Source organism: Daucus carota, chromosome 9 (assembly GCF_001625215.2).
Source record: "Daucus carota subsp. sativus chromosome 9, DH1 v3.0, whole genome shotgun sequence".
NCBI classification, from domain to species: Eukaryota; Viridiplantae; Streptophyta; class Magnoliopsida; order Apiales; family Apiaceae; genus Daucus; species Daucus carota.
Genome location: NC_030389.2, coordinates 29,416,030 through 29,432,011, shown reverse-complemented (window position 1 = coordinate 29,432,011; position 15,982 = coordinate 29,416,030). Strand labels below are relative to the sequence as shown.

Genomic DNA, 15,982 nt, shown 5'->3' with positions numbered 1-15,982 from the left:
GGAATATTTAAAATCAAAATAGAATATACACAAATTTTTAAATTGGAAAATTTCTTTTCTAAAATCATCTAATTATTCCAAATTTCATTTGGTCTGCATGAAATAAATGAGAAAACGTGTACACACCCTATGCTAATGCACATAAAATACACAGTGCTCTTCGTTGTATATTTTATACTCAAAACTTAGTTTCTCTCTCTCATACTCAAAACTCAATTTCTCTCTCTCTAGCAAAAAAAATGTCTGCAACATCGTTTCATGATCTTCCTCCTCAAACAATCATCGAAATCCTCTTAAGACTGCCTGTGAAAGACCTTGTGAGGTCAACTTCAGTCAACAAAACATGGTACTCTCTTATTAACCACCCCTCGTTCATTTCTTCTCAAATTTCTCGTTCTATTTGTCATTCTCATGACAATGCTTTGCTTATTATCCCTCCTTCCACCTCTCTCCAAAAGGACTGCTCTTTATTCTCTGCGGAAACTTCCAGTACCCTTATCGAAAAATTCGATATTCCTTTTGAGACCAAGACTCGTACTTTGAAATTAATTGCTCAGGTTCATGGAATGCTTTTAATTACTGATTTACAAACTGATTATGCTTCCAGGGAGTTGTATCTTTGGAATCCTTATGTTAGGCAACATAGAGTACTTGTTTCGAGTTGTTATAAGAAGCATCTGGATAACCTGGAAACGACGTGTGCTTTGGGGATGGGTTTTGACAAGGTCATGAATGATTACAAAATTGTAAGGATTATTTATGTTGAGGATGACCGGGGGGAGCTGTTGGGTGATGTAGCTCCTAAGGTTGAAATTTTTAGCCTGACGGAGAACGTATGGAGGAAGATTAAAAACCCTGGAGTTCCACGACTAGATATTGAAGATGGGGTTTTCGTTGATGGTTGTTATTACTGGTTCGAAAGAAACTATGCCATAGTTGACGACACCAGTACTTGTCATGGTCACAAACTGAGGATAATGTCCTTCGATTTTCATTCTGAGCTGTTTGGGGAATTTAACCTCCCCGATGATCTTTCCCAAATTTTGGCAAGAAATCCCATAAATAAGCTTATGCGGTTTGAGGATTCACTTGCTCTTTGTGTTCTAGACGAACCACTAAATAAGGGGGACTCTGGTCTTCCTTATTGTATATGGTTGATGAGACAAGAAAATGGTGTGGTCACCTGGACTCTGCGTTTTAGATATGTACTTGAAGAGTGTGGGTATCCTTTAGCCATTACCAAGAACGGGACCCTAGTAATAGAGTTATTTTGCTCAAAGAACCCCGGTTTGGCAACCATTGTCTTTTGTAACCAGAGCATGATTCATCAAGATCATGGATTTGGTGAATGTGTGGGTCCAGTAGAGATTTCAACATCGGTTTTTAATCTTTCTACTGTCGACACTTCCTTTCGAGAGAGTTTAATCTTGTATGAGGGAGGAAAATCGCTGCTGAAATATGCAAAGTACTAGGAAACGCGGGGTCATCTGCTGATAATTGAAATCTTTGCAAGTTTTAGTACTGTTATTGTCTTATATAACGACTATATGTGGACAGATAGTTTATGTATTTTTTGATCTCATTGGAAGTAACATTTTTGTGTTTGTTGCCCATTTGTAGTAGCAGGTAAAATCTTTTTTCAGAATTATTTATTACTATACATGTTTTTTGTATAATTAGCTAGGTAAAAGATGTGGTTACCATATGTATCATACTATCTCTTTTTTTTTTAAAGAATTGGTGGCGCAGCTTGTTGATAGCTTGGCATTATTCTCGGGCTATAATTATCTACGGGAACCTGTAATGGATGATTTACTCAACTGTTATTCTACAAAATCACATTGATAATTGATTTTTTTTAAGTCACGAGATGTGTGTTCATCCATGAATTGTATTAAAATAAAATTGCCGAGTTCCTTTAAGGCAATAGCCCTCGACCAATTTTGGACATTGGACAGAAGGAAGGGACTACTGTCTTTGTAGTTTTGATAACAATGCTTCATATCATGTGATTATGCTTCCACAAAACTCGATATTTCAAGAAACAAAGAGTCTTATTTTCCCCTTATTTTAAGAAGCATTTGGATAACCGAGAAATGACTAATGAAAAATAAACTTGAATAATTTTGATTGTTGGGATCAGAACAAACAATTGGCAGATGGATACGAAATTTTTACAATACCAAAATCCTGCAAAAATAATTTAATTAGACTACTTTGAGGCGTGATACTATCACCTTTTTTAAGAATTTATTTCACCCCAATTGTTAACTACATTTTCTAAGAGATTGCTAGAAATTATTCGTGGAGGATACAACAATGCATGAGGATGACAAATAACAATATTTTAGTGTCGCTCTATTTTTGATAGGTAACACTAAAATGTTTTGGTGTTTTTTTAATGCATGAAGGTGACAAATAGTAATATTTTAGTGTCCCCTCTATTTTTGAGAGATGACAATAAATGTTTTGGGTGATTTTTAGTATTACTAAGAGAAATTTAGGCTTTTAAATATATTTGTTTAGTTTTGTATAAAATGCTTGATTTCCAGTATAAACTCACCCAATTTGTAATTGTTTGCTTCTAAATCTTGCCCTTTCTAACTAAATCAAATCCTGCACTATATCTGGTTGAGAATAGTTTAGGTTTACTATGACTATGCTGTTATATGTAAAAACGTAATAGGAAAAGCATAAGAATTCTGAGAGTATATGATACCCAAGCACACCCCAATAAGGTGTCGCTTGATTCTAATAGTAATATTTTGAGTATACTTAGGGCAAAAGTTAGAATTTCATACCATCTTAGGATAATGTATATTTTATTCTCACTTAAAAAAGAATTAAAACACTTTAATGTAAGTTTTTCAAATGTTGTTAATTGTATTTTAGTTTGCTAATTTGGATGATTTCCTCTTCTTTTCTTTTCTTTTTTGAAATAAGTTCTGGTGTTACGACATTTATATTTAAAAAGTTGTTTAGACACTATAATGGATGCCGCCTCAATTTTAAAAATTAAGACCTTTTTAAAATTGGAAATAAATAAAATCAGATTTTAAGGATTTTTAAGATATTTCACAATATTCTCTGATTTTCCTAAATTTATAATATCCACATTAACTCAATATCTTTGGATTCGAATCTTAGGAATATTTAAATCAAATAGAATATACACAAATTTTTAATTCTGAAAAATTTCTTTTCTAAATCATCTAGATTATTCAAATTTCATTTGGTCTGCATTAAAATAAATGAGAAAACATGTACACACCCTATGCTAATGCACATATAAATACACAGTGCTCTTCGTTGTATATTTTATACTCAAACTTAGTTCTCTCTCTCATACTCAAAACTCAATTTCTCTCTCTCTCTCAAAAAATGTCTGCAACATCGTTTGATGATCTTCCTCCTCAAACAATCATCGAATCCTCTTACGACTGCCTGTGAAAGACCTTGTGAGGTCAACTTCAGTCAACAAAACATGGTACTCTCTTATTAACGACCCCTCGTTCATTTCTTCTCAAATCTCTCGTTCTATTTGTCATTCTCATGACAATGCTTAATTTGCTTATTATCCCTCCTTCCACCTCTCTCCAAAAGGACTGCTCTTTATTCTCTGCGGAAACTTCCAGTACCCTTATCGAAAAATTCGATATTCCTTTTGAGACAAGACTCGTACTTTGAAATTAATTGCTCAGGTTCATGGAATGCTTTTAATTACTGATTTACAAACTGATTATGCTTCCAGGGAGTTGTATCTTTGGAATCCTTATGTTAAGCGACATAGAGTACTTGTTTCGAGTTATTATAAGAAGCATCTGGATAACCTGGAAACGACGTGTGCTTTGGGGATGGGTTTTGACAAGCTCATGAATGATTACAAAATTGTAAGGATTATTTATGTTGAGGATGACAGGGGGAGCTGTTGGGTGATGTAGCTACTAAGGTTGAAATTTTTAGCCTGACGGAGAACGTATGGAGGAAGATTAAAAACCCTGGAGTTCCACGACTAGATATTGAAGATGGGGTTTTCGTTGATGGTTGTTATTACTGGTTCGAAAGAAACTATGCCATAGTTGACGACACCAGTACTTGTCATGGTCACAAACTGAGGATAATGTCCTTCGATTTTCATTCTGAGCTGTTGGGGAATTTAACCTCCCCGATGATCTTTCCCAAATTTTGGCAAGAAATCCCATAAATAAGCTTATGCGGTTTGAGGATTCACTTGCTCTTTGTGTTCTAGACGAACCACTAAATAAGGGGGACTCTGGTCTTCCTTATTGTATATGGTTGATGAGACAAGAAAATGGTGTGGTCACCTGGACTCTGCGTTTTAGATATGTACTTGAGAGTGTGGGTATCCTTTAGCCATTACCAAGAACGGGACCCTAGTAATAGAGTTATTTTGCTCAAAGAACCCCGGTTTGGCAACCATTGTCTTTTGTAACCAGAGCATGATTCATCAAGATCATGGATTTGGTGAATGTGTGGGTCCAGTAGAGATTTCAACATCGGTTTTTAATCTTTCTACTGTCGACACTTCCTTTCGAGAGAGTTTAATCTTGTATGAGGGAGGAAAATCGCTGCTGAAATATGCAAAGTACTAGGAAACGCGGGTCATCTGCTGATAATTGAAATCTTTGCAAGTTTTAGTACTGTTATTGTCTTATATAACGACTATATGTGGACAGATAGTTTATGTATTTTTTGATCTCATTGGAAGTAACATTTTTGTGTTTGTTGCCCATTTGTAGTAGCAGGTAAATCTTTTTTTCAGAATTTATTTATTACTATACATGTTTTTTGTATAATTAGCTAGGTAAAAGATGTGGTTACCATATGTATCATACTATCTCTTTTTTTTTTAAAGAATTGGTGGCGCAGCTTGTTGATAGCTTGGCATTATTCTCGGGCTATAATTATCTACGGGAACCTGTAATGGATGATTTACTCAACTGTTATTCTACAAAATCACATTGATAATTGATTTTTTTTAAGTCACGAGATGTGTGTTCATCCATGAATTGTATTAAAATAAAATTGCCGAGTTCCTTAAGGCAATAGCCCTGACCAATTTGGACATTGGACAGAAGGAAGGGACTACTGTCTTTGTAGTTTGATAACAATGCTTCATATCATGTGATTATGCTTCCACAAAACTCGATATTTCAAGAAACAAAGAGTCTTATTTTCCCCTTATTTTAAGAAGCATTTGGATAACCGAGAAATGACTAATGAAAATAAACTTGAATAATTTTGATTGTTGGGATCAGAACAAACAATTGGCAGATGGATACGAAATTTTTACAATACCAAAATCCTGCAAAAATAATTTAATTAGACTACTTTGAGGCGTGATACTATCACCTTTTTTAAGAATTTATTTCACCCCAATTGTTAACTACAATTTTCTAAGAGATTGCTAGAAAATTATTCGTGGAGGATACAACAATGCATGAAGGATGACAAATAACAATATTTTAGTGTCGCTCTATTTTTTGATAGGTAACACTAAAATGTTTTGGTGTTTTTTTAATGCATGAAGGTGACAAATAGTAATATTTAGTGTCCCCTCTATTTTTTGAGAGATGACAATAAAATGTTTTGGGTGATTTTTAGTATTACTAAGAGAAATTTAGGCTTTTAAATATATTTGTTTAGTTTTTGTATAAAATGCTTGATTTCCAGTATAAACTCACCCAATTTGTAATTGTTTGCTTCTAAATCTTGCCCTTTCTAACTAAATCAAATCCTGCACTATATCTGGTTGAGAATAGTTTAGGTTTACTATGACTATGCTGTTATATGTAAAAACGTAATAGGAAAAGCATAAGAATTCTGAGAGTATATGAAACCCAAGCACACCCCAATAAGGTGTCGCTTGATTCTAATAGTAATATTTTGAGTATACTTACGGCAAAAGTTAGAATTTCATACCATCTTAGGATAATTTATATTTTATTCTCACTTAAAAAAGAATTAAAACAACTTTAATGTAAGTTTTTCAAATGTTGTTAATTGTATTTTAGTTTGCTAATTTGGATGATTTCCTCTTCTTTTCTTTTCTTTTTTGAAATAAGTTCTGGTGTTACGACATTTATATTTAAAAAGTTGTTTAGACACTATAATGGATGCCGCCTCAATTTTAAAAATTAAGAACCTTTTTAAAATTTGGAAATAAATAAAATCAGATTTTAAGGATTTTTAAGATATTTCACAATATTCTCTGATTTTCCTAAATTTATAATATCCACATTAACTCAATATCTTTGGATTCGAATCTTAGGAATATTTAAAATCAAAATAGAATATACACAAATTTTTAATTCTGAAAATTTCTTTTCTAAAATCATCTAGATTATTCAAAATTTCATTTGGTCTGCATAAAATAAATGAGAAAACATGTACACACCCTATGCTAATGCACATATAAATACACAGTGCTCTTCGTTGTATATTTTATACTCAAAACTTAGTTTCTCTCTCTCATACTCAAAACTCAATTTCTCTCTCTCTCGCAAAAAAATGTCTGCAACATCGTTTGATGATCTTCCTCCTCAAACAATCATCGAAATCCTCTTAAGACTGCCTGTGAAAGACCTTGTGAGGTCAACTTCAGTCAACAAAACATGGTACTCTCTTATTAACGACCCCTCGTTCATTTCTTCTCAAATCTCTCGTTCTATTTGTCATTCTCATGACAATGCTTAATTTGCTTATTATCCCTCCTTCCACCTCTCTCCAAAAGGACTGCTCTTTATTCTCTGCGGAAACTTCCAGTACCCTTATCGAAAATTCGATATTCCTTTTGAGACCAAGACTCGTACTTTGAAATTAATTGCTCAGGTTCATGGAATGCTTTTAATTACTGATTTACAAACTGATTATGCTTCCAGGGAGTTGTATCTTTGGAATCCTTATGTTAAGCGACATAGAGTACTTGTTTCGAGTTGTTATAAGAAGCATCTGAATAACCTGGAAACGACGTGTGCTTTGGGGATGGGTTTTGACAAGCTCATGAATGATTACAAAATTGTAAGGATTATTTATGTTGAGGATGACCAGGGGGAGCTGTTGGGTGATGTAGCTACTAAGGTTGAAATTTTTAGCCTGACGGAGAACGTATGGAGGAAGATTAAAAACCCTGGAGTTCCACGACTAGATATTGAAGATGGGGTTTTCGTTGATGGTTGTTATTACTGGTTCGAAAGAAACTATGCCATAGTTGACGACACCAGTACTTGTCATGGTCACAAACTGAGGATAATGTCCTTCGATTTTCATTCTGAGCTGTTTGGGGAATTTAACCTCCCCGATGATCTTTCCCAAATTTTGGCAAGAAATCCCATAAATAAGCTTATGCGGTTTGAGGATTCACTTGCTCTTTGTGTTCTAGACGAACCACTAAATAAGGGGGACTCTGGTCTTCCTTATTGTATATGGTTGATGAGACAAGAAAATGGTGTGGTCACCTGGACTCTGCGTTTTAGATATGTACTTGAAGAGTGTGGGTATCCTTTAGCCATTACCAAGAACGGGACCCTAGTAATAGAGTTATTTTGCTCAAAGAACCCCGGTTTGGCAACCATTGTCTTTTGTAACCAGAGCATGATTCATCAAGATCATGGATTTGGTGAATGTGTGGGTCCAGTAGAGATTTCAACATCGGTTTTAATCTTTCTACTGTCGACACTTCCTTTCGAGAGAGTTTAATCTTGTATGAGGGAGGAAAATCGCTGCTGAAATATGCAAAGTACTAGGAAACGCGGGTCATCTGCTGATAATTGAAATCTTTGCAAGTTTTTGTCTTATATAACGACTATATGTGGACAGATAGTTTATGTATTTTTTGATCTCATTGGAAGTAACATTTTTGTGTTTGTTGCCCATTTGTAGTAGCAGGTAAAATCTTTTTTCAGAATTTATTTATTACTATACATGTTTTTTGTATAATTAGCTAGGTAAAAGATGTGGTTACCATATGTATCATACTATCTCTTTTTTTTTTAAAGAATTGGTGGCGCAGCTTGTTGATAGCTTGGCATTATTCTCGGGCTATAATTATCTACGGGAACCTGTAATGGATGATTTACTCAACTGTTATTCTACAAAATCACATTGATAATTGATTTTTTTTTAAGTCACGAGATGTGTGTTCATCCATGAATTGTATTAAAATAAAATTGCCGAGTTCCTTAAGGCAATAGCCCTCGACCAATTTTGGACATTGGACAGAAGGAAGGGACTACTGTCTTTGTAGTTTTGATAACAATGCTTCATATGTGATTATGCTTCCACAAAACTCGATATTTCAAGAAACAAAGAGTCTTATTTTCCCCTTATTTTAAGAAGCATTTGGATAACCGAGAAATGACTAATGAAAATAAACTTGAATAATTTTGATTGTTGGGATCAGAACAAACAATTGGCAGATGGATACGAAATTTTTACAATACCAAAATCCTGCAAAAATAATTTAATTAGACTACTTTGAGGCGTGATACTATCACCTTTTTTAAGAATTTATTTCACCCGAATTGTTAACTACAATTTTCTAAGAGATTGCTAGAAAATTATTCGTGGAGGATACAACAATGCATGAAGGATGACAAATAACAATATTTTAGTGTCGCTCTATTTTTTGATAGGTAACACTAAAATGTTTTGGTGTTTTTTTAATGCATGAAGGTGACAAATAGTAATATTTTAGTGTCCCCTCTATTTTTTGAGAGATGACAATAAAATGTTTTGGGTGATTTTTAGTATTACTAAGAGAAATTTAGGCTTTTAAATATATTTGTTTAGTTTTTGTATAAAATGCTTGATTTCCAGTATAAACTCACCCAATTTGTAATTGTTTGCTTCTAAATCTTGCCCTTTCTAACTAAATCAAATCCTGCACTATATCTGGTTGAGAATAGTTTAGGTTTACTATGACTATGCTGTTATATGTAAAAACGTAATAGGAAAAGCATAAGAATTCTGAGAGTATATGATACCCAAGCACACCCCAATAAGGTGTCGCTTGATTCTAATAGTAATATTTTGAGTATACTTAGGGCAAAAGTTAGAATTTCATACCATCTTAGGATAATTTATATTTTATTCTCACTTAAAAAAGAATTAAAACAACTTTAATGTAAGTTTTTCAAATGTTGTTAATTGTATTTTAGTTTGCTAATTTGGATGATTTCCTCTTCTTTTCTTTTCTTTTTTGAAATAAGTTCTGGTGTTACGACATTTATATTTAAAAAGTTGTTTAGACACTATAATGGATGCCGCCTCAATTTTAAAAATTAAGAACCTTTTTAAAAATTGGAAATAAATAAAATCAGATTTTAAGGATTTTTAAGATATTTCACAATATTCTCTGATTTTCCTAAATTTATAATATCCACATTAACTCAATATCTTTGGATTCGAATCTTAGGAATATTTAAAATCAAAATAGAATATACACAAATTTTTAATTCTGAAAATTTCTTTTCTAAAATCATCTAGATTATTCCAAATTTCATTTGGTCTGCATAAAATAAATGAGAGAACATGTACACACCCTATGCTAATGCACATATAAATACACAGTGCTCTTCGTTGTATATTTTATACTCAAAACTTAGTTTCTCTCTCTCATACTCAAAACTCAATTTCTCTCTCTCTCGCAAAAAAATGTCTGCAACATCGTTTGATGATCTTCCTCCTCAAACAATCATCGAAATCCTCTTAAGACTGCCTGTGAAAGACCTTGTGAGGTCTGTTGGTTTTGAGTATAAGATTCTAGTATAATTTAAGTATATAAAATATAGAATAGAACATAAGAAGGAATAGAAGAAGTATTTTCTGGGAATATTTGTTGTTCTGATATCTTTTTTCTTCCTCTTCAAGCTTCTCCATTTATAATAGGAGAATACAAACCATCATACATGAATTAAACTGATACATCTCTTCAGTTCAATGAATTATATTTATTCTAAAATATTAAAAGCATCCTTCTAGAATATTTTCAGAAACTCAAGAGTTAGTTTATTTAACAAATTCCTCCCTTAAACTAACTCTTTTCGATCCTTCATTCCCATGAGCCTTTTGTAAGTATCAAAGAGAGTTCTGGACAATGGTTTAGTGAGCACATCTGCTATCTGATCATGACTAACAACATGACGTAAATGCACATTCTTCTCCTTTACATGCTCCCGAATAAAATGGAATCGAACATCAATGTGTTTACTCCTTTCATGATGCACTGGATTCTTGGCAAGCTCAATTGCAGATTTGTTGTCAATTCTAATTTCAGTTGATCTTTGTTGTGGGATCTTTAATTCACCAAGTAACCTTCTTAACCAAATAGCATGACAAACACAGTGAGAGGCTGCTACATATTCTGCCTCACAGGTTGATAATGCCACTATAGGCTGCTTCTTAGAATACCACGTAAATGCCGTTTCTCCCATAAAGAACAAGTATCCAGACGTGCTCTTACGATCATCCACATCTCCACACCAATCACTATCAGAGTATCCCACCAAATTGTAGTCTGTGGTACTAGAATAAAATAATCCCACTGACTTTGTTCCTTGAATGTATCCCAGAATCCTTTTAATTGCTTTCCAGTGCGACTGCTTTGGGTCCTCCATATATCTGCTTACAATACCAACACTATATGCAATATCAGGTCTAGTACATGTAAGATATCTCAAGCTTCCAACCAAACTATGATATAAATTTGCCTCCACTGAATTTCCTCCCTCAAATTTAGAAAGTTTTGTACCCAATTCCATGGGTGTTGCTGCTGGATTACAGTGCTCCATTCAAAATTTCTTTAGAATACTATTAGCATATGCTTCTTGAGAAATAAAGATACCTGACTTATCTTGCTTCACCTCAATGCCAAGAAAGAATCTCATCAAGCCCAAGTCAGTCATCTCGAATTCTTGAGTCATCTCCTTTTTAAAATCTTTAATCATCTCTTCATTGTTCCCCATAAAAATAAGATCATCAACATAAAGTGCAACAAGTAATATATTACCTTGCTTTTCTTTGACATAAACAGCAGGCTCATAAGGACATTGCACAAAACCATTCTTCCTGAAGTAGGCATCAATACGAGTGTTCCATGCTCGTGGAGCTTGTTTTAAACCATAGAGCGCCTTATACAATTTCAACACCATTCTTTCTTTTCCTTCCTTTATATATCCGGGTGGCTGGTTTACGTACACTTCCTCTTCGAGCACTCCATTTAAGAAAGCAGACTTCACGTCCATCTGGTAAATAGGCCACTTCCTTTGAGCTGCTTGTGAGATGAGGAGTCTGATTGACTCCATTCTTGCCACGGGTGCAAAAACTTCATCATAGTCGATTCCGGCCTTTTGACGGTAGCCCTTTGCAACTAACCGCGCCTTGTATCTTTCTACTTCTCCTTGAGCATTCATTTTCTTCTTATAAACCCATTTAACATCGATAGGCTTACAATTTTCTGGGGGTTCAACAAGTTCCCAAGTTTTGTTCTTTTCAATAGCTTTGATCTCTTCATCCATTGCAGCCTTCCACTTCTTGTCTTTCACAGCTTCTCCAAAATCTATACTTTCTGTATCAGCCACCAAACACACTAAGTGCACCTCTCCATGTTCATATACATCTTGTAAACTTCTCATTCTAGGATTCCTGGGCTCATCCTCTTCTGGTTCTTCATCTTCGGATGTATCAAAACTTATTGGTGAGACTTTAGAAATTGGTGTTTCTTCTTCTGGAGTTTTATTCCAGTCCCATGCATCATCTTCTTGTATCTTCACATCTCTACTTACAGTCACCTTCTTCGCAACCGGATCAAGGAGCCGATAAGCTTTTGTTTTCTCATCATATCCAATGAATATAAATTTTCTGCTCTTGTCGTCCAGCTTTGTTCTTTGCTGGTCGGGTATATGAGAGTATGCAGTACTTCCAAAGACTTTTAAATGTGACACAGTAGGTTTCTTGCCACTCCACAATTCCTGAGGTGTTTTATCTCCCAAAATTGAGTGTACACACCGGTTCTGAATATACACTGCACACTGAACAGCTTCTGCCCATAGTTCCTTTGGCAGTTCCTTGCACTTTAACATTGATCGAACCATGTCTAAGATAGTCCGATTTTTTCTCTCAGCCACGCCGTTCTGCTGTGGTGAATATGGGGCTGTTAGGAATCTTCTAATGCCCTGTTCTTCACAGTATTCCGTGAAAGCATTTGATGTATATTCTCCTCCTCTATCAGAACGCAATGCCTTGATATTCTTTCCAGTCTTTTTCTCCACCAACATTTTGAATTTCTTGAATACTTTCAACGCCTCAGATTTTTCATTTAAAAAATAAACCCATGTCCTCCGAGAATAGTCATCAATAAATGTAAGAAAGTACCTCTTGGAGCTATATGACTTGGGTGTGATAGGACCACAAATGTCCGTATGCACCAACTCGAGAGGCTTTGTAGCGCGATAGATGGCCTTCTTTTGGAAAGAATTTCTTGTCTGCTTTCCTATTACACAATCTTCACAAAAACTTCCTGAAAAATCCATGCTTGGAATTCCATGAACCATTCCTTTGTTTGACATCTCTTTTAGACCACCATAGTGTAGGTGTCCAAGTCTCCTGTGCCACAAGGTTGCTTTGTCCTCCATCTTTACTTGCATACATGTCTCCTGTATATTCCTCAAGTTTAATTTGAACATCCGATTATGAGACATTCCCACACAAGCTATTGTTCTGCCACTTTTGTCCTTCAAGAACATGGCCTTTTCTTCCATAAAAATTGAGTATCCTTTTTCAACCAGTTGTCCAAGGCTAAGAATATTATTCTTCATGTCTGGAACATAATAGACATCTTCAATTCTGCCTTGTCTGCCATTCTTGCTATAAAAGCATACTTCACCTTTTCCTTTGACTTCAATCTTTGAGGCATCTCCAAAAGAAACAAAACCAGAATCTAGTTCTTTTAAATCAGTAAATAAATGTTTGAGCCCTGACATATGGTTGCTGGCACCGCTGTCAAGATACCAAAGAACCTCCTCTTCCGGAATAGTATCTTTGCAGGCCATTAACAAAACTCCATCTTGTTGCTCTCCTGTTTCAGCTATGTTTGCCTTTTCTTCAACCCTTTTGTTAAACCAGCAATCTTTGGCAAAGTGACCAAATTTTCCACAATTATAACATTCAATGAATCTGCCACCTCTTCCAGAATTTGATCTGCCTCCTCGGCTGCGACCACGTCCTTGTCCTCGCCAGTTTGGTTGATTTGTCTGCTCTCTTCCTTCAAATCTATTGCTTACATATCCACGTCCTCTGCCTCGGTTAAAATTTTGATTTGCACGTCCACGGCCTCTTCCTCTAGTATGTTGTGAATACAGCAGCTTGTCTTTGTCTTCAACAGAGGCATTAGTTTTTAACACCTGGGATTCCGTCTCCTCCTTTTTCAATAATCTTTCAGAATATGCTTGTAATGATCCCATGAGTTGATCAGTGGTCATGGTTTCCGTATCATTTGATTCTTCAATAGAGATTCCAACAAGTTGCAATTTTGTATTCAAAGATCTCAGTATCTTTTCATTGACACGAGAATCTTCGATTTTTTCTCCATAATTCTTCATTTGATTTACAACAGAGGAAACCCTCGTGAAATAATCTGGGACTGATTCTGATTCTTTCATATGCAATGCTTCAAATTCACCACGTAGGGTTTGTAATCGTACCTTTTTCACTTTGTCAACACCTTTAAAATTGTTCTGCAGAATCTCCCAGGCTTCCTTTGCTTTTGATGCTGATGCCACCTTTTCAAACATGGCTTCATCTAAGCCCATGTGTATAATTGACAAAGCCTGTTGATCTTGTTTCCGTGCTTTCAGTAGATTATTTTTCTGAGCCTGATTCAAGGCTCCCTCATTCTCAGGTTCATCATAGCCTCTATCAACAATTTCCCATGCTTCCTGTGATCCTAGCAAAGCTTTCATTCGGATACACCAGTGGCCATAGTTTTCTTTGGTAAGTTTTGGAACAGCAAAAGAATTATTCATGGTTGCTGGCTCTGATACCAGTTTGTTGGTTTTGAGTATAAGATTCTAGTATAATTTAAGTATATAAAATATAGAATAGAACATAACAAGGAATAGAAGAAGTATTTTCTGGGAATATTTGTTGTTCTGATATCTTTTTTCTTCCTCTTCAAGCTTCTCCATTTATAATAGGAGAATACAAACCATCATACATGAATTAAACTGATACATCTCTTCAGTTCAATGAATTATATTTATTCTAAAATATTAAAAGCATCCTTCTAGAATATTTTCAGAAACTCAAGAGTTAGTTTATTTAACAAGGTCAACTTCAGTCAACAAAACATGGTACTCTCTTATTAACGACCCCTCGTTCATTTCTTCTCAAATCTCTCGTTCTATTTGTCATTCTCATGACAATGCTTAATTTGCTTATCATCCCTCCTTCCACCTCTCTCCAAAAGGACTGCTCTTTATTCTCTGCGGAAACTTCCAGTACCCTTATCGAAAAATTCGATATTCCTTTTGAGACCTATAACTCGTACTTTGAAATTAATTGCTCAGGTTCATGGAATGCTTTTAATTACTGATTTACAAACTGATTATGCTTCCAGGGAGTTGTATCTTTGGAATCCTTATGTTAAGCGACATAGAGTACTTGTTTCGAGTTGTTATAAGAAGCATCTGGATAACTTGGAAACGACGTGTGCTTTGGGGATGGGTTTTGACAAGCTCATGAATGATTACAAAATTGTAAGGATTATTTATGTTGAGGATGACCAGGGGGAGGTGTTGGGTGATGTAGCTCCTAAGGTTGAAATTTTTAGCCTGACGGAGAACGTATGGAGGAAGATTAAAAACCCTGGAGTTCCACGACTAGATATTGAAGATGGGGTTTTCGTTGATGGTTGTTATTACTGGTTGGAAAGGAACTATGCCATAGTTGACGACACCAGTACTTGTCATGGTCACAAACTGAGGATAATGTCCTTCGATTTTCATTCTGAGCTGTTTGGGGAATTTAACCTCCCCGATGATCTTTCCCAAATTTTGGCAAGAAATCCCATAAATAAGCTTATGCGGTTTGAGGATTCACTTGCTCTTTGTGTTCTAGACGAACCACTAAATAAGGGGGACTCTGGTCTTCCTTATTGTATATGGTTGATGAGACAAGAAAATGGTGTGGTCACCTGGACTCTGCGTTTTAGATATGTACTTGAAGAGTGTGGGTATCCTTTAGCCATTACCAAGAACGGGACCCTAGTAATAGAGTTATTTTGCTCAAAGAACCCCGGTTTGGCAACCATTGTCTTTTGTAACCAGAGCATGATTCATCAAGATCATGGATTTGGTGAATGTGTGGGTCCAGTAGAGATTTCAACATCGGTTTTTAATCTTTCTACTGTCGACACTTCCTTTCGAGAGAGTTTAATCTTGTATGAGGGAGGAAAATCGCTGCTGAAATATGCAAAGTACTAGGAAACGCGGGTCATCTGCTGATAATTGAAATCTTTGCAAGTTTTAGTACTGTTATTGTCTTATATAACGACTATATGTGGACAGATAGTTTATGTATTTTTTGATCTCATTGGAAGTAACATTTTTGTGTTTGTTGCCCATTTGTAGTAGCAGGTAAAATCTTTTTTCAGAATTTATTTATTACTATACATGTTTTTTGTATAATTAGCTAGGTAAAAGATGTGGTTACCATATGTATCATACTATCTCTTTTTTTTTAAAGAATTGGTGGCGCAGCTTGTTGATAGCTTGGCATTATTCTCGGGCTATAATTATCTACGGGAACCTGTAATGGATGATTTACTCAACTGTTATTCTACAAAATCACATTGATAATTGATTTTTTTTTAAGTCACGAGATGTGTGTTCATCCATGAATTGTATTAAAATAAAATTGCCGAGTTCCTTAAGGCAATAGCCCTGACCAATTTGGACATTGGACA

The 15,982-nt window shown here is 35.0% G+C and overlaps 3 protein-coding genes across 3 annotated transcripts; all 3 read left to right on the top strand.

Moving 5' to 3' along the window:
* The first annotated feature begins 239 nt into the window (after nt 1–239).
* Nucleotides 240–1,472, top strand: LOC108201544 (F-box/kelch-repeat protein At3g23880-like). The gene has a single exon (XM_064085339.1). It carries the CDS (start codon nt 240–242, stop codon nt 1,470–1,472), a length of 1,233 nt encoding a protein of 410 aa, XP_063941409.1.
* A 5,059-nt stretch (nt 1,473–6,531) lies between these two features.
* Nucleotides 6,532–7,719, top strand: LOC108201542 (F-box/kelch-repeat protein At3g06240-like). The gene is made up of 2 exons (XM_017369831.2): nt 6,532–6,638; nt 6,903–7,719. Exons 1-2 carry the CDS (start codon nt 6,532–6,534, stop codon nt 7,717–7,719), a joined length of 924 nt encoding a protein of 307 aa, XP_017225320.2.
* A 6,875-nt stretch (nt 7,720–14,594) lies between these two features.
* Nucleotides 14,595–15,500, top strand: LOC135149595 (F-box/kelch-repeat protein At3g06240-like). The gene has a single exon (XM_064085338.1). It carries the CDS (start codon nt 14,595–14,597, stop codon nt 15,498–15,500), a length of 906 nt encoding a protein of 301 aa, XP_063941408.1.
* The last annotated feature ends 482 nt before the right edge of the window (nt 15,501–15,982 follow it).